Below are 23,402 nucleotides of genomic sequence, written 5' to 3'. Positions count from 1 at the left end.
AAATAAACACCATACATTTTTCTAGATACTTTTAGTAGATGACTTCAATTACTATTTCTCTTATTCAGCTAACACACGGTCATGATACTTACCAACAGAAGTCACAGTTGTTCCACTAGATGGAGAAATCTGTAGTAATCTGGGGTCTATAAAAGGTGTAAAGGAGGAGGAAGATTTGTGTTTCTGCAGTGTGTTACTAGCGGACTGAGTCTGCAATGTAAATTTCAGATTAATTAATAATCATCATATATGGCAACTGAGATTAAAAAGCCAACAAGAATAATTCAAGTTGTACTTGACAACACCATTTTTAGAATCCTTCTCATTCCTTTTTGTCAAATGCAACTTTCACAAAAGTAGCATGCACATCATCTCAAAAGAAGCAGTTTCAACAAACTGCTGTGAATACTGAGTTCAGCATCTACTCCTTTGATTTAGTGTTTTACAGTAATTTTCCATGAATGTTTGTTAAAGTAGGCATAAAGCAAAGATGCAGTTATTCTATTTTGGTAAATGAATTCTTCCTGCTACTTCTGGCTAACTAACTAACTAACTAACTAACTAACTAACTAACTAACTAACTAACTAACTAACTAACTAACTAACTAACTAACTAACTAACTAACTAACTTTCTTTCTTTCTTTCTTTCTTTCTTTCTTTCTTTCTTTCTTTCCCACAATTACAGCACAATCAATGTTATACCCTTCTAAGCCTACTGCTTCAATAGACTTAGCACACAAACAAATAAGGGGGGGAAACCCTTAAACCTACAAAACTAGAATTAAGTACCTAAAAAGTCAAGAAATAACTTAAGGGACCACTAAATATAAAGCTGCTAAGTATCAAAAACACATATGTATTTATTACAAATTAAAATCATCCACATTTATAAAAGGCCCATATGACCTAATTCATTTGCTCCAGACTAAAAGAATTTCCCATGACTGAGGCATTGTTGGATTCTGCCATAGCAGAATTGGGAATAATTGTCAAATCGCATTACACTTTTAAACAGGACACATGATTTTGTGTGGAAGACCCAGGTGCTTATGTTAAACAACTGTCTAACAACTGATCTCAGTCAAAAAATGTTATAATTGTAATTTGTAGACTGGTAGCTAAACACTGTTACTTTGGACCACTGAGGAAGGCCAGCTGGCCAAAACACATCTATTTTTAAGGGTCAAAAAAGTGTCCCACAGGACCCTTCTGTGTATTGTAACTGTGATATTACCTTCATAAAGTAGGCTATTATGGGCCTTTTATAAATGTATATGATTTTAATTTGTAACAAATACCCGTGTGTTTTTGATACTTCGCAGCTTTGTATTTAGTGGCCCCTTTAACTATTTCTTGACCTTTTAGGTACTTAATTCAATGGGATCAGAAACCTGTAAATCTTTTTGGGGCTGAACTGTAGACTTTGTACTTTGTGTGTGTTTGTTGTGTGTTAAGCATCTTTTAAACTGAGCCAGAAAGACCGACAGGGGGACAGGATCTTCATATCCAGCCTAATTTGAGTAATTAGGGATCAGGCACGAGTTATCCAAGCTATGGTTAGAACAACTGTGAATCCTGTACTTAAAAAAATAAACAACTGAGACTCTTGCCAGAAAGCTGCAGCAGGGATCTTCCACCATCATCTGTCATAGCAACATATCCAACCTGTATCAAACAGGGGGGACCATTGGGGGAAACAGATGTAAATAGTGACATGAAGTGATATTCAGGCACTGATGCATCCAGTAGTTAAAATAAAAAGGCTAAACATGAAAAATACGAACAAAAGAAGAAAAGCAAAACAATTGTTAAAAGTGGAATGAATTAAAAAGAAAAAAAAACCTTGCAGGACTAAGTGAGTTATGTGTCAAAGACACAACACTGAGACAACACTGTACATTAAAGCAGAATGACACAAGTTAAAAATTCAGCGTGATGACTGAAGTTGCTACAAACAAAAAAATTAAGAGTGTTCAGTTTATTCAGGGAATTTTTCAAGTATTTTAAACGCTTCCTCCATTTTATCCCTACTGAAATGTTGCTTCTGAAGAACTTTTATGATCCTCTCAAAAATAAAGAAAAAAAATACCTTCATCATAAAATTCCTTAAAGTTGGACTTCAATCACATAACTTGCATTTTAAAAGTTTCTCTCTCACCAAATACTATTGTTCTATGGATGCAGATTCTCCCCTTGTTCTCTCTAACTCCCAGTACATAGGATGAGGGACTACCCTGAGAAAGGAGGCAAGATATGGATGCAGATTCTCCCCCTGTTCTCTCTAACTCCCAGTACATAGGATGAGGGACTACCCTGAGAAAGGAGGCATTGATCTGCACCGATGGAAGATCAATTTTGCCCTCTTCACCACTCCATAGTGCAAAGCCCCCTCCAGCTCACATGCCTATCGGTCCTTGTGAACCCTCTGACCCCACTTTATTGGGATTGGAAAGGACTGCTGAAGGGCGGGAAAATGGGAAAGAACAATTTCTGATTGTTGCTGCCACAGGATGCTGGATCTACACAAGATATTCAGAATGAAACAACAACCAGGAGGCCTGGCAATTTTCAAACAATTCACATTAACCTACAGCAAAATCATTATGGCCTCTCATTTCATCACTCTTTTGCTACAACTCTGTGCCACATGCTTGCTATTTATGTATTGCATTACATTTAATATACAGTTCAAATAAGTTCCAGGGATCTTAATCTTATTTGTTAGGATGGCCAGAAAGTGTAACTCAGTTAGGACATGCACATTATAAACTTTTTATTTAGAATATTTCTACGCCATCTCTTCAGAGAATCTGCTCAAGGCAGCTCACAAAACAGAAACATGAAGTGGCGTAAGATCATTAATAACTAATTGTTTTTAAGACCCACATTAAAAATAATCAAAATGCAACCAATTTCAACATCCCTTTCCTACCGGAATCCATTGTTGGCTGCACAAACATGACTTATTTTTGTAACTGTACTCAAACCATCGCAAAGACAATAATGAAGAAAAAACTACCACTTCGCATGTATTAAGTCTTGTGCTAAAACGCACAGCACTATATAATTGTGCATTCTAATGCAGAACGCTTCTATCAGTGGAACAAAACTGTCCTGGCTCTTCTCATCATGCTGCAACCTACTAATCTCGTTGAGGTGTTTCTGCTGGGGAACAGGAGACTCACGGAATGGCATAAGGGGTGAATCAGAGGTCTGCAGGAAAAAAACCCTCTTAAACTGCAGCCTGCAACTTGGAATGCTTTAAAACAATTTTCTTTCTTCTCATAATGGAATTCAAGCTTGAAGACAGATGTAATATGAAAGCCAATCTCACAGCAGTTTAAACTCATGCAGTAGGAAAGCAGGCTATTATGGTCTGTGGGAAGAGTCTGACTTCCTTCTAGGTTTTCAAGTGAAACTCTATGCATAGCACCAAGGTCAGCACCATTCCCTCCACAGGTGAGTAATCCACTTTTCAAACTGCTTTTAAAGCATCTCATAAAAATTCACACATTTATTCATACATTTGTTGTAAAAGCTTCCTTTTTAAAAAAAGTGGTACAAAACTGCTCCAGGGTGAGGTTTTTAGTGACACCATGTGCCAGACCAAAAAAAAGCTTTGTGCAGAGCTGTCTTCTCTTTGGAACTTGAAGGAACAATGTTTTAAAAACTTAATTCTAGACAGCAATGTGGATATTTATACTAAATATGGCAAAGATCCAGAGAGAAATAATTAATTCTAAGTATTATGCATTTTTTAAAAATCTTTTGCAGAAGAAATAATGCCAATGTGAAAACCTGTGCAAGACTTTCATAGAACTGGAAATTGTTCCAAAATGGAAATTAACTGATTAATTTACCCCCAAAAAATCACATGGCATGTTAAGGCTGCTGAATAGCTTCTAAAACAGTAGAGATGTTATGAGAAAAAAAACCTCTACTCCTAACAAAAACTGCACCCTAGTAATCCAGAAAAAAAGCTCTCTTAACAGATGTACTCCCTACACCCACCCAGAAATATCGAAAACAGTCTCTTGCTATAAGGTCAGAAAATCTATTTAACATAGTACACCATTCCCCAAAATGTCACAGTCCACTTACTCAGTTTTATGCTAAATGAGAAGTATCATGATTTTGAAAAAGCCAAATGAGAAGTATCATGATTTTGAAAAAGCCTAACATGACCTTTCATAATATATACTGTCTACAAAAATAAAGCTTTAAACACATACTGATATAGCAAATTTATAAAAGCCATGCAATTAATGAATCACTGTAAAAAGCAAGAGTAATTAACTGGCAAGTCTTGGGTGGAGGGAGGGGGTAAAACTGCTCTAGAGTTAAGGGGTTTGGTACATAAGAGCTGAAATGTGTTATTTTGGGAGTGAGGGGTAGGTGACAGGAAGAAGAGCAGAAGGGACACTTGCTGAAGCTCCTCTGGAAACTAGCTATTAGGCAATACTGCTACAAACCCTATGAAAGCAGCCAGCTGTGGAGCAAGACATACCTCATTAGTAGTTAGCTTGTCCTGGGGTGTCTGTGGGGACATGGTGGGTGTCGGCTGGCTGGAGGATGGGGAGGAGGAGGTAGAGGAAGTGGAGGAGGAATGGCTTTGCTGTAAGAGATCTGGCAAGAGGTGAATGCGACCGGCAAAGCCATTGCTCTCATGATGGCTGGCACGCTTTGTGTCAACTGTACTCTGTAGAAAAAACAGGCACGCTTGTCTTGCTCAAGTGTTGCGTAAAGGTCTATGTCCCTACAAGCTGGTCTACTTTTTAATGTTCCAATCAATGCATTAATCATCCGAGCCTTGATGCCTGACTTAGTACACACTGGTGGAAGAGAATTCTACCACATACTGTATTATTAGAGATCAGTTTACAATACTGGATTCCCTGGCATGATTTCCTCTATGCAAGCAGCTAAGCTGCCACTGGCCAAATCTAGTGCATCAACTTGCAAGCTTCCTATGACTTCTCCCTTTTATGTTCATATTTCTCGTTTTCAGACATGATTAGATAAAGTCTTTGAAATATTCAGTGAATGTCTTAACTTGGCTATTTGAACAACAAGCATGGCATCTTGATAAATCCTAGGGGCTCAATTAAGATGGTAATGTTCAGCTATAAAATTAAAGACTGTTAACTGGTGAAGTTCATACCCTATGCACAAAGAGAATCAATAAGTTTAAGACAAGGCAAACATTACCTTTTTAGTTCCTTCCATGATATTTCAAGACAGAAAGGCTGAGTGACCAGACAGCACTAACACTTAAGAAGGTATACATTCCTAAACTGCCTGGGTGAGAAACCTCCATCCACAAAGACAGTAAGGTCTTAATGAGATAGGTTTATCTTCCATTGGCTCAAAACTCCCACAATTAGCTCTGTTACTTCCAGTGAATATAATACAATATATAAGAAATCATCTCAAGGTTTCTTCCAAGTGCCTGATGCAGCAGCTGTAGCTATTTGTCTTCTGACCCTTATTTTAGAGTCAGATAAATTCTCCACGGCACTGTAGTATGTTATTGAGAGCACACCCAAATGGAGCAAGAACAATTTGTGAAAACTATTCATTCCTTCATGTGCTCCAAAATATCTACTCATTCACAAGAACCGACCATCGGTGTCTGTAACTCCTGTACCTGATATTTATGCAGAAAGAGAGTATGAACAATTGAGTGAGTGGCTCAGGAAGGAGTGAGTTTTGTACAAAGATTCATTACCTGCCGAACGATTAAAGTGCCCTCCTTGGAAGGAGTCATGGCAGGTTCGCTCTCCACGTCATCGTGCACAATCATGGTCTTCACTGATTCCGTTTCTCCATTGCTGAGGTTTAGCGTGGATCTGTTTGGAGATATTTTTAAAAAACATGAACCTGTCTGCCATTTCTGTTTCCACTGTGATTTTTTAGTGTCCACAAGAATATTAACACAAAATTTGTTTCAGCCCCATCATAATCAAATATGCCATATTTAAGAAAAGATGAAACCATCATACAATAAAAAAGCAAAACAAAACAGTCAAGACCAAGAATCTTTAGTTGTTTGCTAAATAGCCAGTTACCTGAACACCAGGGGTGAATAAAAAGTGCTGCTGGTTGAACAGGCATAGAAGCTTTGAGAATGAAGAACAGAGCTGGTTCTATTTTCCATTCAGGCTAGTACAGATTTCCCTAATACTTCCCTTAGTGCCCACCAAGCTTTTCAGAAGACGGGGCTCATTACTTGCTTCCCTCATTCAAATGAAAGAGCTTTCCACTGGAAGATGAGGAGAGCTGGTAAGCACTTCCTTTAGTCTGTGTGTGGTTCCATTCCCCCTTCAGGATTTCCTTCTTCTCAGGAGGTATAAGGAGGAAAGTGTTAAATTTGGCTCTACTTCCCAAGGCAGCCATTTGGGTTTTGCCTCTTCCAAGTTATCTTGGGGTGGTACTCACCACCCCCTCTCAAAATTTCAAAAACACTCACAGCCCCAAAAAGCTACTCTGGGCTAGTAGCTTCTTAGGAAAAGATTAACAACATATTTTTTAATGATTTTTGAATATGAGCACTTTTTAGACTGAATGAATCTGTCTTAATGTAACTCCAAATTATCCAACCCTTGACTTGACATTCTTTTAAAATATGTCCTGTTTTAATTTCTTTTCTGAACATACTAGATTTATTCAGATGCTTTTCACAGCCCCAATCACATATCACCTCTAAAACCTTTCCAGTTTGTTAAACATCAAGAACTGTAGCACCAGGACTGACCCTGCTTAGCTTCTGAGATCGACCCTGGATTACTGCAGGTTCCTTATGCTCTGAGGAAGGGAGAGAATCTTCAAACGTGGGTTATTCCTATTGGTTGCTCAGGGAGGCAGGACTAAGCTTCTGCTTTTTATCCCCTTTGGACTGTTGCTAGCCAGTTTAAAACTTTCAGAGCTAGAACATAACCTAACTCTTGTAACTTAGAATTCAGCTATACAACTATTAGAAACCACAGACATCTTAGTTCATAGAAGAAGAGGATAGTTTGGGATATTATGGCAGGGGAGAAATTGTCTATGAAGTAATAAGAGCGGGATACTTTTTATTTTTAATAGGTATAACAGCAAGTTAGTTTGAAAAGCGGGGAAAGCAGAAAGAAAAGTGAAAGAAAAATATTAGCTTGAAGTTGAAGAGAGTCCTCTCTACCTAGGCGAGGCAGGAAACTAAACTGGCTAGCAACAGCCCAACAGGGAGACAAAAAACAGAAACTTAGTCCTGCCTCCCTGAGAGACCAATGGGAACAACCTACGTTTGAAGATGCCGTCTCCCTCAGGGCAAGCACAGGCTAGCTGTGCCATCCAGGATAAGGCTTAATACATAAAAAACCCCAAAACTAACACTGCTCTGGCATCTTCTGGTCCAGAAGTAGATTCGTCAACTCCTTCTTGCTCTATATCATCATCATCTTCATCTGTTGTCCCTGATTCTTCACTCGATGATGAATAATCTGTCACTTTATGGGGAGGTCGCACATCTTCTACAGCCCGCAATTCCTTTGCCAAAGCAGTTAAATCCTGGGGGGGAGGGGGGGGAGAACATGAACAAATTATGACATACATTATATGTAAACATATGAACACTTAAATTTTACATATGAACCCGATTAATCTTTAAGATCTGCATTAGAGGTCCTGTGCCTGTTTTGTTTTCATTTTTAAATGGGCAGAGGTGCTGGTACTCATGATGTCCCCTGGCTGAACAGAAAGAGGCCAACAGAGAAGGTGGCAAGTGGGCCTATAGAGAAAGCAGCAGGACAACCGATATACTCAAATGAACCTGCTGATGACTTTAGTGGTTGTATCTTTGGGGTGAAGAAAGGCCCAAGGAAAGCAAGAAGCAGGCCAGTGGCAGCAGCTGAGAAGAGACCAAGTTGTGAGTTCTGAGTAATTGACTCAGCCCGGCACCACATTAAAAGATGCCACAACCCCATCAGAAAGATGTTTCAGCATGTTGTTGTAGAGTGTACTGGGACAAAAAAGCAACAACTGTCACAGCAACAATAACAAGACCCTGGAGGGGTCCATAAAAGGTAACAGGGGAAAAAGTTTTCTCGGGCTAGGAATACTTTTTATAGCATATCTCCCTTAGTCTAGAGGACCCGGAAGAAGCTGGAATAATTCAGGGTGTGAGAAAAATTTTCCCATTGAAAAATCTGGGGGAACACAGAAAATAAACTCCCATGAATTTTTTTCCTATTAGAATGAATAAAATGCAATTCAAGGCAAGCTTTTTCACACTAACAATGTATATTACGAAAACTCTCAGGATTTCAATTTAAGGTAGCACTATTTCATATGAATGACAGTCATATGTATTGGTACAGAAAGAGAACAGATAGCCTACGAAAGGGACAGAAGTTCTGCAGCTAAGCTTGTGTAAGGGGATATAGAATACTTTAGCAGGATTAGATGGAAGACTGCAAAGTAGTTTGAATCAACAGTCTACAAGTATCATAAGGAACCTGCAATGCCAATCTGAATGACAATTCCTCTGACAGTAAATGCCCGAAGGACTAGTTCGAGTGGAAAAGTAAAAGAGAATCTGGCTATTATAACTGTGACTGTTAAAGCTTCATCTCGGTAAACTCACCTGGAGGAAAGAGTTGTATATAAATTTGACTGGCAAATCTCTTTACAAATAACACTGATTTTCTTGTTAAGCTTTTAAAAAAAATTCCGAGGGACATCACCAATAATTTAGTGAAGGCTACAGGCCTTCAAGTTGTACCAGTTCATCATAAGTTTATGTTTTTAAGTTTTGTGCTGTTATCTAAGAAATATACTTACATATACATTTACTTTGAGGAGAATGTTATGAAATGGTTTATAACATGTCTTTTCATGTAAAATTCAAAACACAATTAATCCAATAAACATCAAAATAAGTGTCAAACCCGTTTCTGGGTGGTTTGTTCCCTCTTTGTCTTTAATTGCAATATGTGACTGCTAAAGTATTCATCTTGGAAAATATACTCTGGGGATCACAGAAATCCAGATGCTACATGGATGGAAATGGTATGATAGGAAGGAAAAATTGAGAAATATTTCTGCCAGTTGCATTAGATTTGGGCAGGGCTTCTGTCTGCCTTCTTATTGCAAGTTTTTAAGCCAGAGAATGGCCAGAGCCAAGAGGCTCAAAGTCCACTGTAACCCTCAGGGAGGTGGTTCAGTGATTCCAGGCATTGGTGTTGTTCTACATATTTATTTTTAAATTTTACTTTATTATTTAATTTTCTTGGCAAGGCCAGGCTCGATGCAGCTTACCCCAATAGTAAAATACAAATGTGAAATTTAAAACATATAATTTAAAACCATAAACTCCAGTTTAATTTAGCAAGATGGCATCCTACACTACGTCGATAGCTTGATGTTGGTGGAGCTATGCTCAGTAGGTAAGGACAATAGGAGATCAGTCACTGAAGGACATCATTTAATGAAGGACATTATTCAATATCAGCAAAGTGAGTCAACAAATTGAGGCTGACTGTGTCGAAAAGCTGCTGAGAGAGCTAACAACAATAGCAGTGCAGACCTGCCCCAGTCCAGATGTCTACAGATAGCAACTAGCACAGCCTTTATCAAATGGCCAGGTCGAAAGACAGACTGGAATGGATCTGTACTTTATTTGTTTAAAGTAAACTTATATTTTGCCCTATTTCTCCATAAGGTGCTTTGAGTATCTGGGTGTGGGGGGACAGATAGTGGGATAGAAATAAATAATTCTGTGTGACAGTGAAGAAGTATAAATAAGGCAACAATGAAAAAAGTAGAGTCAATTGCAAGATCGGCTGCTTACCACTTCACCCTGCGGATCATCCACGTGAATAGATCCATCAATTCAACACCGGTCCAACAGAATGGAATGTATCATGGTCAGGAAAGAATAAATGTTAAAGCACAACATTAATACAGTGAAAAATGAATACGGTTAAACTATGTATCTGCAGTACAACAAATTACAGTAATAGTTTGCTTAAAAACTGAAGTGGAGGAATGAGAGAACAGATTAGGAACTTTCGCAGTATAACAGACAACTGGCATACTAAGATTTTTTTTTTTTAATTTTCCCTCAGGTTACAGTGGAAATGGAAACTTTTTAAGGGGAAAAAACCTGAAATGCTTTATGAGACTTTTTCTGTTGCAAATCATGCATTTTTATGAATTCCATTAATCAAAACTGATTTCTATAATATGCTGGATAATGCTACTGGGTCAAAAGAGGGCTGGATCCAAAGACAGAAGACATGTCCATTGCATCACTGAACTTTCTTGTCACCCCTTCCCACTGAGGTCACTAGAATACTGTCCATGGGGACAGTACAGATCAGATTCTCAGAAACAGTGGAAAAGGGAGACGTGGTAAAATTATCTTCCCTCCTTCGATTCTACAACCCTTAAATTCAAATCATTACATGAAGCCCACATATTTTAATCATTAAAAAGATTTTATAGTAAACTTTAGTTTCTGACATTTCCAAATCTTTAAAAAAGTCTTTACAAATTTAATAAATGTTACTGTATAACTTCCATGTATTAATGTTTTACATAAAGTATCACCACATAAATTCAGAGATAATACATAATACGCTGGACTCACCACAGGTTTGCTAGGTCTGAAGGCTTCCTTCTTCTCTTCAGACTTCTTAGCTGCAGTTTCATTTCGTTGTGATGGAGACCCTTCAGATTTTGATGATGCTATGCAAGACCCACACAAAGCAGGAAAAAAAATGAAGCATACAAAGTAATATAGAGGATTTTCAAGCTGTGCTAGTGTATGCTGTCTTGCTGCAATGTCAGAGCGCTACTGTTGACCATGTACAATGTCCATTGTTGAAGTAGATGAAAACATGGGGTTTTGATTTCTTTTCCAAAATACAAAATGGCACAAAAAATCAAAGTGGGATCACAGTTTCCAAGCTAACCAAAAAGCTGAGACTTGGATCCTAACCAGCACAGGTGAAGCTGAGCTACAGGAAGGCAACTTCCCTTCCCTCCCCACTCTTTTAACTGAAGTCTTCTGAGAGCCTTCAAATTTATGTTGCTATTGGGACTTGAAGGATGAGAGTGGAGATAAAAATGGAAATCTGCAGCAGGAGTAGGAAAACTGGGCGGGGGAGGGGGGGATCTCTCTCTTCTCCTCTTCCTGTCAAGGAAGCTACTGCTATATCTTGGCGATCAAGATTATATTATCTTCCCCTATAATGTATTGAGTATATCACATTCACTTCATCCTTTTGAGTAGTTCACTCTTCTCAAAATGAACCCTCCATCAAGCCTAAGAAAACAGCCTAAATACCTGGCCAGAAGTACATAGCTTCTTCCAGTTTAGGTTGAACATTTCCTCATGTTAACATTTAAAAGATCAGTTGTTCATTTGCTTTGCTGTCATTAATAATTCCAGGGCTGGGGTTCATGTCCATTTTGAATAGTCAAGTCAGTACAAAAATGGCAGGGACATTAAATCAGTCTAGCTCTCTCTCCCCATTCCTGACCACTGCCATCAACAGGCTTCAATCAAGACTTCTGGCTGCTACGTAAACAACAGGCTTCAATCAAGACTTCTGGATGCTATGTAAGCAACAAAAATGGTTAAATGTGTCCTTTACAACTTTACTCTCACCCACCTCAACGACTGACATCCCTGAAGTTAATTTAAACTACCCAGTACAAAACAAAACATTAGACTAGTCATGTGGGTAAAAGATGGAAATTCTTACATCTCATTCGGAATCTCTCTCCAGATCCACTCTGAGATCCAGGATGTGACCCAGGTTGTGAACCGGAATTGCTAGAACCAGAGGAGCTGCCACTTCCTGGTCTCGGCACCAGCTTCTCTACTCTTTCCCAGAGCAAGCGAGGCTCTGTATTGCTGTGAGGTGGAAGGTGATTAATAAAATAAGTGCATATTAAATCTATCTTAATTTAAACCTTGAAATTCAACTTCCTTACACTGAGTATGTCTTATTTTTCCAAAGATCTTCTTAGTCTGCTGTTTCGTATTAATAATTCATATTTTAGCAAACATCCAACATGATCAGCTGAAGCAGAAGTTTCAGTGTGCATTCAAAAGTATATGTACCCCTGTTATTTAAAAATAATTTTAAAGAACAAGTAGGACAAACTCAATGAACTAATTAAAGCCCTGTACATGTACAACTGAGATGTATGGATATATATACCTGATTGTAACAAATAGCCAGTTCATCTTCAAATGAAACCAGGGATTAACACTTGGATAAACAGATGATTTAAATCACATGTTTAGCTGTGCGTGCGTTGACTGTTAACATGACCATTTCTCAACGCATTGATAAAGAACAATCCAGTGTACATGAATTATCTGTGTGTTCACTGTAACAAAGGGGTGGCCAACCTATGGTGTTCCAGATGTGCATAGACTACAATTTCCATCAGCCCCTGCCAGCATGGCCAACTGGCTGAGTGGAATTGTAGTCCATGAACATCTGGAGAACCATAGGTTGGCCACCCCTACTGTAACTTGTAATTATTTGGAAGACTGCTGTCATATAAACTTCCAGGAACACACATGGAATTGTACCTCAGACCAGACAGGGATTCAAAAACCAAAACATTTTTTTAAAGTATTAGGAAATTAAACTAATCATATTTCATTTTCTGAATGAAAGCTGTCCTTAACCACTGCCTTGTGAGATTCATTGTTGGTACATGCTCCAAGATTCATCATAGCATGCATTTCAGAAGTTGCCTATAGTACTGATAGTTGGTATCTATCATCTTTCCAGCATGCCTGAATTCAATTGCTTATTGGTGTCATAAGATAAATATAGAAGAAGAGGAGTTTGGATTTATACCCCACCTTTCTCTCCTGCAAGGAGACTCAAGGTGGCTTCCAAACTCGTTTCCCTTCCTCTCCCACAACAGACACCTTGTGAGGTAGGTAGGGCAAAGAGAGTTCCAAAGAGCTGTGACTAGCCCAAGGTCCCCCAACAGGAATGTAGGAGTGTGGAAACACATCTGGTTCACCAGGTAAGCCTCTGCCACTCAGGTGGAGGAGTGGGGAATCAAACCTGGTTCTCCAGATTAGAGTCCACCTGCTCTTAACCACGCTGGTGTAGTGAAGAAAGGTATCTCATAATAAATTCAGTGTATTCTTTCAATGCATGTTACTAACCCATCCAAACAACAAAGGGCTCTGGGCAATGTACAACCAATAAAACCATCAACCTCCATCTTAAAATCAGATGATAACATAAACAATGACAAACTCATCGGGGGTCAGCATAATATGGACAAGCCCCCAAGGTGGAATATGGGGCGCAGGGAGCGGCACTTTCAACGGCCGACCTCCCCAAAGGCCTGGTGGAACAACTCCGTCTTGCAGGTCCTGAGGAACTGTTCTAGGTCCCACAGGGCCCAGATGGCTGGGGGGAGGGTCTTTATCTTTGTTCTTCTCGATGCAATATAATACAAATTAGATCATGCAGCGGTGCGAACACAAAAATCTCACATGAATGGCACTAAAATATCTCTGGAATATTAGAATGTAAAATATAGCTCTTTCTTAGAAGTTACCTAGGTTCAGCAGAAAGTGGCTTAAATTAATATTTTCATGTTTTACAAAATGAATGGAAGAACAACCAAAAAATAATTCAGCATTTCAAACCTTGTAGAGTTTCTTTGACCTGCTTGATTATTTTGCTGTCCACTGCCCTGCAGTGGAGAATCTCGGCGAGATAACACAGGCGATCTTGATGTTGTTCTCACAGGTACCTTACATTAAAAAAAGAAAGAAATACTTAAGACAACATAGCAAAAACTAAACTTTAGTTGATAAAGGATGCATCTGAAATTTATATAGATTTAATTATTTTTGTTTTTGCAAAAAAAAGCACTACTGAATAAAAATGTTAAACTACAGGCCAATAAACTCAATTGGACTGCATCTAAGATGTTGAGAAGACAAAGTTTAGTAGGTAGCTAGCACATGAACACAAATACCCACTCACAGACTACCATGACAGTTTAAAAGAACACAGGACTTTGAAGCAAGGGAAGCACAAAGCAATTTGCTGTAACAGCATGAGAATTTAGAAAATTAAGCTCTAAGGAGCCAATAAATGCCTAGAAATGGATCAGTAGAAGGCAGAGACTGGGGAAAGCAAGATTATACCTGACAAAAGTAAATCAAGAAAGAATCTTTTTGGATCAGTTGTATCTTAATACAGCTACTAAAATCAAGCTGTACCCACCAACCAGGGCAGAAAAATAACTACAATCCATAAAAGTTTATTAATGTTTTCCTGACGTAAATATTTTCTTGTGTGCAACCATCACAGCCCATAAGTATTTTAGAACTGCAAATAAATGCTGTATCTCCTGCAACCCATTTCCATAGGCCACATGATTTAAAACGTCAAGGGCAAATTCCTTCCCCAAAGTACTGTTTCCAATACCAGTATCATTCTATGGGCATGCATTCACTAGATAAAAAAACCTAGAACATGCCTTTCGTTTCTTTTTTGTTGTTGTTTTAAAAAACTCAAATTTCTGTCTTTCTACTTCTTACCCTTGGAGGCACCTCGTCACTGTCTGATCTAGCCCAAGCCTTTTGGGTGGGGTCAGGTACCTCAGACTTAGAGTCAGAACTCTGATTTATCACTTCACTGCGTGAAGGTGGATATGGGTCCTGACAGCGAAGATGGTGATGTGCAAATTTGGGAGAAGGGTCACTGAAGGAATGGGACCGCGAGACAGGGGAAACATTGTTCTTGAGAGATGCCAGATGGGACCACTGTACCTTACGAAAGAAACAAAACATAGAACATTCAATGCGTTCTGTACAACTGGCTCCCCTCGCCCGCCCCAATCAAACACAGAATAAAGGCAACAGAGGGGTTTGGTGGCAGGAGAAGCACAACTTGGATACGATGCAAGGCAAGCTTGTGGTGAAAATAATGGGCTTAAAGCAAGGAAGGAATCCAGAGAACATAAAAAGGACTGCAAATACAGAACGTAGGCATTTGTGAGCATTCAAAAAGCAGAAGGATAAGGAATAAGAGCAATTCCTTGACCTGGCTTCAGTGCCAGGTCAAGGCCATGCCTTCATGAACCTTAAATGATACCCATTCCAGATGATAAATTGCAATGGAAGTCTCAAATTCATAATACTGCTAAATATGACCATTTCAAACAAAATGTAGTGATATCCTCAGATTATGCAGTAAATTGCTTTTAAGGCATTATGAGAGTCAAACGAAGGGAACAAAAGTAAGATATCCTTTATTTTTCCTAGAGTCATTATATAAGTGCGTTGCTGGCATATACACACTGTATAAAAATACAATATGTATAAAAATACAATATGTATAAAAATATAATAAAGTATGCTGCATGTATCACAGGCTAATTAATTATACAGTCGACTGAGCACATAAAGTATGGAAGTAAAACAATAAAGTTGCTTGCACAAAAGACTTCATTTGAATTGAAGGTTCTATTGAACTTTGTTGAATATTAGTTTTAATGTATTTCGTCCTTTTAATTGTGAGTGTCTTAGCTACCTTATACTGGTCAATGCTCGTCTGTGACAGCAATAGAGACTGATTGATTGATTGACTGATTATTTCAAATAACAGCCTGCATACTCAATGAGGTAGGGCTTGGGGAAATGTTTGAATAGACAAGTACAGTATTTTTCAGTATTTTAGAATTAGGGTATTTAGACCTAGGATTTTTTTTTAGAATGCTTAACTGTTTACTTCACCCCTTCTTCACAAACTCCAAAGCACCTCACACCTCAAGATCAGTTCACAAGCAAGTAAGCACTAGCAATCTTTGTGTAACAACATAAAGTACAGCTTATTATCTGGCCCTCCGGTATGCGGAACGAACAACAGATGCATGAGTACTGTTAATAATGTACCTAAATCATTTTATTTAGTGGGTGGCAATAAATTTACTTAAGCTGAGGTGCTGGTGTGGAATGTTTAATTGCCTGGGGAACCAAGTAGTTTGCTGTCCAGTTTCTGTGAGGAAAGAGAACGCTGTTTCTTTGGCTGGGATGATTAATAAAGGGACAGACAAAATTCTAGAAAGAATTCCTGGGATGAAGGTAAACTAAGGGGCAGGATGATCAGAAACTGAATAAAGGAAATAGATCAAGAGAATGACAGAAACCGCTGGCAGGATCCAACATTATTTTGAATTATCCAACCAACTGTTTGAGTTACTGTATTTTCATGAATGATAGTTGCTGTCCTGGCTTCCAAAGACCTTCTAGCAGGCATAGATCGACACCACAGCTTGTGTCTTACTAACTAGATTATTCCTTTCTTATCATCTTATAACGACAAACACACTTAAGCCTCACAAGTGAGCCATATAACCTATTAATGCAAACACTGAGATTTCCCTATAACCCAAGAGTCTAATTAAGGGTTTCTACCCGATACCTCATGAGCTCACTGGCTGCTGCACACTAGCATGAGTATCCCTTAGAAGACCCCGGAAAAGACTGCAAAAGGATCTGCTCTAGGGTGTTTTCCAAAGGACAAATATCTTCAAGTTTAAGGTTATATCTCATTGGCTTCCATACTTCTCTCTTTCATATCCTCCCCCATTTTACAGTGTGTGTTTTTACCTGTGGTTCCATTGGCTTTTGTAGTGAAGGCTGAACAGGCTCAGAATTTCCATTGGAAAAGGACTCTGATCGTGAAGGCACTGGTGGCTCCAATGCTTTGCTTGTCTGTTTAGACTGTGCTTCAGGGGAGCCCTGATTATTCTTTCTATATCGCTCATCAACCTGAAATGCCAAAGTGGATATCAACTCATTTTAGCTCACCATTATATTTGATAGTAAACTTGTTTTAAAGAAGTATGAAACATAAGTACGTACATCAGCCCGGTGGCACATCTAATTCAGTATCATGTTTTACACAGTGGTCAAACAGTTGCCTGGCAGGGCCAAGTGATGTCCCCTAACACAGTTATTATTGCCTCTGAATGTGGATGTTCCCTTTGTCATCATGACTCGTAGCTACTGATGGCCCTAACCTTCCAAATCTGAATGCTCCCCTCGTTGCCATCACAAGGCCCATTAGCAATGAATCCCACAATTCAATTATTTGTCACACGAAGCACTAATTGGGAAGGAAGGAGGCATGGCATTACTGAATCTCATCAGATTTCAGAAGTTAAGCAGGGGCTGTACTTGGATGGGAGACCACCAATGAAGACTCTGCAGAGGAAGGAAAAGGTACCTGGCTCCTCACCTGCCCTGAAAGCCTCTTGCTGTAACTCAGTTGCAACGTGAAGGCACTTTCTTATATGAAGTAGTCATTCCTTTCATCTGGCCTGAATCTATTACCCATCAACTTTACTGGGTAACATTGAATCCTATCATTATGGGAGAGGCAGAAATTGTTCTCTTTATCTACCTTTTTTTACCCCAATGCATAGTTTTATAAACTTCTAGCATATCCCCCCTTTAGTCATCTTTCTCAGTACTGAAAAGCTCCATACTCTTAAACCTTTCTTTATAGGGAAGATACTCCAACCTAACCAAGTATACAGCTAAACAATTCTTATTAACTGTAACAGCAAAAAATGGATCACAGATTTCATGTTTATCAGAAGATTACTATTTACCTAGTATAAACAAGGACTATCTCCCTCCCACTTTGCTTCATAGCACCCTAAAAGACATGTTAAAAGCCACCGCAAGAAGAAGGTTGTTGTAAGTCTAAGCCAGTATAGCAACTCTCATGCTCTTATGATTCAGATTCTATAAAGCAATGAGTCTTAATGACTGAAACACCAAAACCATTTGCATTTTTCACTAATTTGCTGTAAAACATCATAATAGAAGAATTTTATGATAGTGAAATAGGTAAAGACTGTCGAAGTCCAAATCTGTGGACGCTCTGACATTTCAGGTTATGGATGGTGCACTTCTAAAGTTTACATTTTAACTTCAACTGTTTTTTTCAGAAGGGACATTATTACAATTCTCATGAAATCTGGGGCAAGCAGATATGGTCTCATAAATTCATAGCTGCAGCCAATGCCCTCCCTCACATGCAGCTGAGGTAGCAGGAATTGGAACAGACTGGCGTCCATGATTATTATATATTATATGAAAAGAACTAGCCCACACAACATGAGAAGGGAGGACTGGAGTGCTAACTTGCTCGCCAACCACTGCTGGACCAGAAACATGTCAATTTAAAAGCCCATGATAGCATGGGTGGTTGGTTTTGAGTTGAGTGTGATCAGTCTCCAGCCCTTCCTGCCTCCGCAGCATGTGAGAGAGAAGGACCCTATCGACAAGCTGGCTTTCACCACAGGGCTCTATCTTTCTTCTCTTCCCTTTCCCACCCATCTGTAAATTGAACTGAGTTCTGCTGAAGCCAGAATAATCCTGAAATTCCAGGAGGCAGATTTTGTTTTCCTGAAGATTTTGGAAATACCTTCGGGGGGGGGGGGGGGGTGGTGGGGGTGTATTTCTGACCCAAAACAAAACAGAAAATCTGGGGAATTGTTTCAGCTTGGGAACATCTGAAATCACACCCCTATTTCAAGCAGATATGCTCATTTCACACTACACCATCAGTGACTGAGACAATGAGCTGGCACTGGTTCTGGAATTTTATCAACCCTCGGTCTGAACCAGGGGGAAAATATCAACTGTCTGCCGAAACAGGATTGCTATAAAGATTAATGTGAAGCACTTCAAAGACTAAAAGCACTATATAATGCTTTAAGAGCCCTATCCAAAGGGCACAGGGGAATCCACTTGTGGGAGCAGTGTGTCACTGCACTGGCAGATTGGCCCTCCAGTGGAGTAGTGATTCTGTTGGCGTGTGGCCACCGCAGGCTGTCTCCTAGTGCTGGAATGGGGTGCTGGACACTGCAACAATGTCAAAGGGTCCATGCCGCCAGCGGCATAGCGGTGGCAGGATGGGGCATTGTTGGCTCCATTCCAGCCTTTGTCAACATTATGCTGATGGTCTGTACTTCAGACTTAAGCCACCCTTTGGGGTGGCATAAGTCTATTGAGGCCCATGGAGGCTTCTCAATGGTGGAGAAGCATTTTTTACTTTGCGAGCCTCCCCATCCCGCTGGGAAGCCTCTATGGGAGTGGAGAGGTAGTGCCACATAGACACCGTGGCCCACCGCCTCCAGCTAGGATGGAGCTGTCCCATACTTCATTTACAAAACTTTAGAGCATTTACCTCCCGGGGTCTTTCAGTAGCTTCATAATGAGATTTAGGCTCAGGGGTATGATAATTTGGTTTATTCCTTTCTTGCTGTTGCTGCTGCTGCTGCTGCTGTTGCTGTCTCCTGTGGTCATGCTGAAGAGACAAAAGATATGCCTGCTCCTGTTGCAACTGACGCTGGAGACGCTCTGCTTGCCGATGTTCTTCCATCTCTCGCCATCTGTATTCCTTTGAGAAAAGAAGCCAGTATTCAAAACATGAACACCTGGGCTAATGGCACACACACATGTCTCCTGGCGAGTTCTGCATTTACTGCTGCTAAAAATGCAAGCTAGTGTGCCCAAAACTTAAATTAGACAAAAGGAACAAGTGTTTTCTTCTTGGTGAAATGTTCCACTAAATTTAAAACTGGAGAACTATGGCTGAGTGGTAGTATATATAAGTTCTTTAAAAACAAAAACAAAGGATGTCTAGTATATTGTTGAAAAACAGTATGGGGTTGGGGAGGGGTTCCAAGGAGGGGGAAAAAAGAAGTGACAACTTGTCCATTATATCCACATTTTAACACAAGATATTCTTATCTGCGCTTTAGTTGTTCTGAGAAGGCTAAAGGGCTGTTCAAAAACTTGACTACCAGACCAGAACTGTCACAACTTTAAGCACTGTGCACTGTGAGATAGCCTGCCACATGTGCCTGCCAGCCCAATACACTATAGCAAGAATGGCTTTTGTTCAAGGTTCTATTATACGAACAGTAAAGTACAGCTGTGTCCAACTGAGGAAAGCCTGGGACGCCAGCCAGAGAAAGGATTCCTATAGCTACTGAACAAAACAGATGCAGTGCGTTACCAGTAACATGGCCTGCTCCTGGAGCAGCTGCTGCTGAAGAATTTCCAAGTGCCGCTGCTCCTCTTCTAGCTGTCGCCTGATATACTCCTGTCACATAGAAATTACCCAGCAATAAAATTGTTCACAACAGGAATGTATCGAAACCCCCTGTGGTCCATCAAAAACAACTGCCCCAAGCCACCTTCAGGTGACAATGTGCTTATGGATTTTGTGAATCCGTAGTGAACAAGTTAAGAAAACCTTGTCCTCTGGAGAAAAGGCTATAAAGTATTCCGTTGCAGGCTAAGATAACTGGGGTGGGGCGTGGGGAAGTGTCACAGCTTGGTCTGATGGATTTTGAAAATGGTTTAAAAAATTAAGCAAATGCGCTTCTTAAACAAGTTGAGAGTTAAAACACAGCAATTCTCAACACAGCCAACACAAAAATAACATGCAAATTTTATTAAAATAATTAGTTTTAGGCACTGTGTGATGAACTGTTAGCAACAGCTAGCGCCAGGCTTAGTTAAGGCAACCTTTTGCAAGCTTTCTTATAGCAAATCTCTGCCAAACACAGGACTAACCTCAACCATAGATTTAACCTAGCCTCTCTCAAAAGCAGACAATGCCAAACTGGCTGAAGTACATGGTGGTTATGACAAAAACAAACATCCACTAGAGAACAAGTATAAGGCCAACTGCATCTTTCAGAAAGCTCAGCCGATACCTTAAAAGTCAAAAACTAACAAATTTCCCACCTTTTCTTTCCCTGGCCCACTAAACCAAATCTAAATATGCGGCACTATATCCAAAGCTAAGAATATCTTACCATGCAAATTAATGAACGTAGGTAATACAAACACATGCACTCAAACATACACACACAAAGACACATACAGACAGTGTATGCAAAAACGAATGAATGATTCATTGCTATGGAAAAATGAGACCTATTGGAAATCTCATGAAGAAAAAATGAATGTGCATGAGTTTGTTGTATGTATTCTGGCAAACCCACAATTTAGGTAAAGGAGAATGTGTCGTTTTTAAGCCCCTGGTCATGGTTGCAAAATGTCCATCTTTGCTGTCACTGCGTTATGTGTTTATTGCTCAAGAATTTGCAACAAGTAGCCACAATTGAGCTTTATCTGTATGCAGCTGCGAACTACTCATCTCAGATGGAAATGTAGAACCCCCCCCCCCCCCACCCAGCCAAATCAAATGGCCCATCAAGGCAGTTCAATGGGGCCCAGATGAGCATTCCAATGTGGAAACACATCTAGATGCGCATCTGAATCTACTGCACACAGAAGCAATGCATTTCCCTCACTGGATTAAGTGAGCAAATACAATTTCATGGGGACAATCAAAGACATAAAGACTTATAAACAACAAGAACCAACATTTCTGCTGTATTGTGTAGTGATGGGTTTAGCTGCTATGAATACATCCTTTCCTTATGACTTAAGAAATGTAAAACATTTGACAGCAGAAAAATCAAATTTTATATTTAAATAACCTGTAGTGCCAGGCACCATATCGTTTAGATAAAAAGGGTAAGTGATTTAAGATTCAAATGTGTCCACTTATACTGAACATATCTTTCCCACTGATATATCTTAACAGGAAATTCATGATATTTCTAGATAATTTCATTATCCCCCACCCCAGTTAAACTGTCATAAATTATTTCAAGAATGCAGAATTCATGTACAAAATTGGTAGACTGACATCACAATTTTGCAAAAAGATTTACTTTAAAGCAGTATCTGAGCAAATTGAAATAATAAATAACTGAAACTGATATTTGAAAACTCTAATGGTACAAAATTTGAAATCCCTTTATGCCAATATGTACTCAAGATTGTGACTATATTATGTCAAATAATTCAAATGACATGGCTTCATATAAAATTATTAAGGTATGAGAGAGGAGAGACCAACAGTTGATATCATCCATCAAATATGCAGCCTTATTTTTGAGAATATGTCATTTAAGAAGATTGTACATGCAGTCTGAATGTCTCACCCTTCCTTCAGGATTCAACTACTGAGCCACTTGGGAACTTTTCCCTTAGCTTTGTTTCTGTATATTAAAGGGGAAATGAATTAACACTTAAGTAATTTTAACTGTTTTAGACTTACCTGTTCTCTCTCTACTCTCCTCTTTTCTTCCTCAGCTCTCCTCCTTTCTTCTTCTTCCTTGCGTCTTTTTTCCATTTCCTCCAAGCGCTTCTTCTCCTCCTGTTCTCTTCTCCGCTGCTCCCGTTCTTGCTGCCTTCGAGCTTCTCGTTCTCTTCTTTGTTGCTACAAAAAATAAAAATGTATGTACATTACATACATGTACTGCTTTATACAACAGGAGAAACTGGGAACTTGAAAACAGAAATGAATTTAAGAAACAAGTTTCTATGCAAATCACTAAATCCCTCAACATCTGTTTTTTAAAACTGATTGTTTACTCTCAAACAAATGACTACTATTTTGTTTTATTATTGAATTACTTTTACAGTCAGTAGGAAGTGAAACGTATGGAGCATTTTACAAATGAACTTTGTTTAAAAAGGAAAACTATAAATAAAATGAGTCAATAATTCAAGGAACAGTTTGCAGTTATAGAAATATCAGTGGTGAGACGACAGTTTGGAAATGAAGACTAGGGCATATACCCTTTTCATATTCTCAGTCTATTTGGGAGTTCAGAGGTCAAGTTGAACCTACAAGCTCAATCTAACAAAGAAGATCTAATTTAAAGATGTTGTTTGATCCTATAATTTTCAACTTTCTGGAAATGTAAAAGTCCAGAATTTTTTTTCTTCAAATAGCCTTAAACATTGGGTTGAACCATTTCTTCATCAGCAGGGGACACAGTAGAAACTTTATAAACTGGAAGGTGATAGCTAATCTCTCTGTATAGCACATGGATAATTACCACGATTTAAATACCATTTGCATGTACATTCTGGATATCTAGCTAGAGCAGATGGAAATGTTCTTTTATAGAAACAGTTCATGAAACTGTTTCTATTTACTCCTCAAATCAATTAGAAAAAAAGAACACATTTAAGCAACTTCTTTCATCTTCTATCCACTCTTGATTTAGCATGTTTCTTTTTACTTGCTTTATTAATGACTTTTGAAATGATGTGAAACAACAATCTTTTCAGTTCTTTTTAACTGACAAACAGGAAAAGTGGGACTTTAATTTCTCTATAAATCACTTATATGCAGGTATTAATAATCTCTCCCGTAAAGCAATTTTACCATGAAAGCACATTTCCAGTCAGTGATCGTTTTGATTACTATCTTAGATTAAAACCTGAACCACTGAGACAAAAATTTAA

General features: G+C 39.0%; 1 protein-coding gene across 1 annotated transcript in view; it reads right to left on the bottom strand.

Moving 5' to 3' along the window:
• Positions 1–23,402, bottom strand: part of MAP4K4 (mitogen-activated protein kinase kinase kinase kinase 4) — a 72,974-nt gene that overhangs the window by 24,402 nt on the left and 25,170 nt on the right. Inside the window, exons 10-20 of the mRNA XM_048495348.1 lie at positions 22,204–22,365; positions 20,080–20,166; positions 19,246–19,458; positions 16,653–16,814; positions 13,677–13,783; positions 11,749–11,900; positions 10,629–10,726; positions 9,828–9,836; positions 7,371–7,546; positions 5,730–5,850; positions 93–210 (exon numbers count right to left, since the gene is read on the bottom strand). Of these exons, the coding sequence (XP_048351305.1) occupies positions 93–210; positions 5,730–5,850; positions 7,371–7,546; positions 9,828–9,836; positions 10,629–10,726; positions 11,749–11,900; positions 13,677–13,783; positions 16,653–16,814; positions 19,246–19,458; positions 20,080–20,166; positions 22,204–22,365 (1,405 nt within the window). The remainder of the gene's footprint in view (positions 1–92; positions 211–5,729; positions 5,851–7,370; positions 7,547–9,827; positions 9,837–10,628; positions 10,727–11,748; positions 11,901–13,676; positions 13,784–16,652; positions 16,815–19,245; positions 19,459–20,079; positions 20,167–22,203; positions 22,366–23,402) is intronic.

Source organism: Sphaerodactylus townsendi, linkage group LG04 (assembly GCF_021028975.2).
Source record: "Sphaerodactylus townsendi isolate TG3544 linkage group LG04, MPM_Stown_v2.3, whole genome shotgun sequence".
NCBI lineage: Eukaryota > Metazoa > Chordata > Lepidosauria > Squamata > Sphaerodactylidae > Sphaerodactylus > Sphaerodactylus townsendi.
Note: the sequence above shows the minus strand (reverse complement) of the source record. Positions and strands in the feature narration are given on the sequence as shown.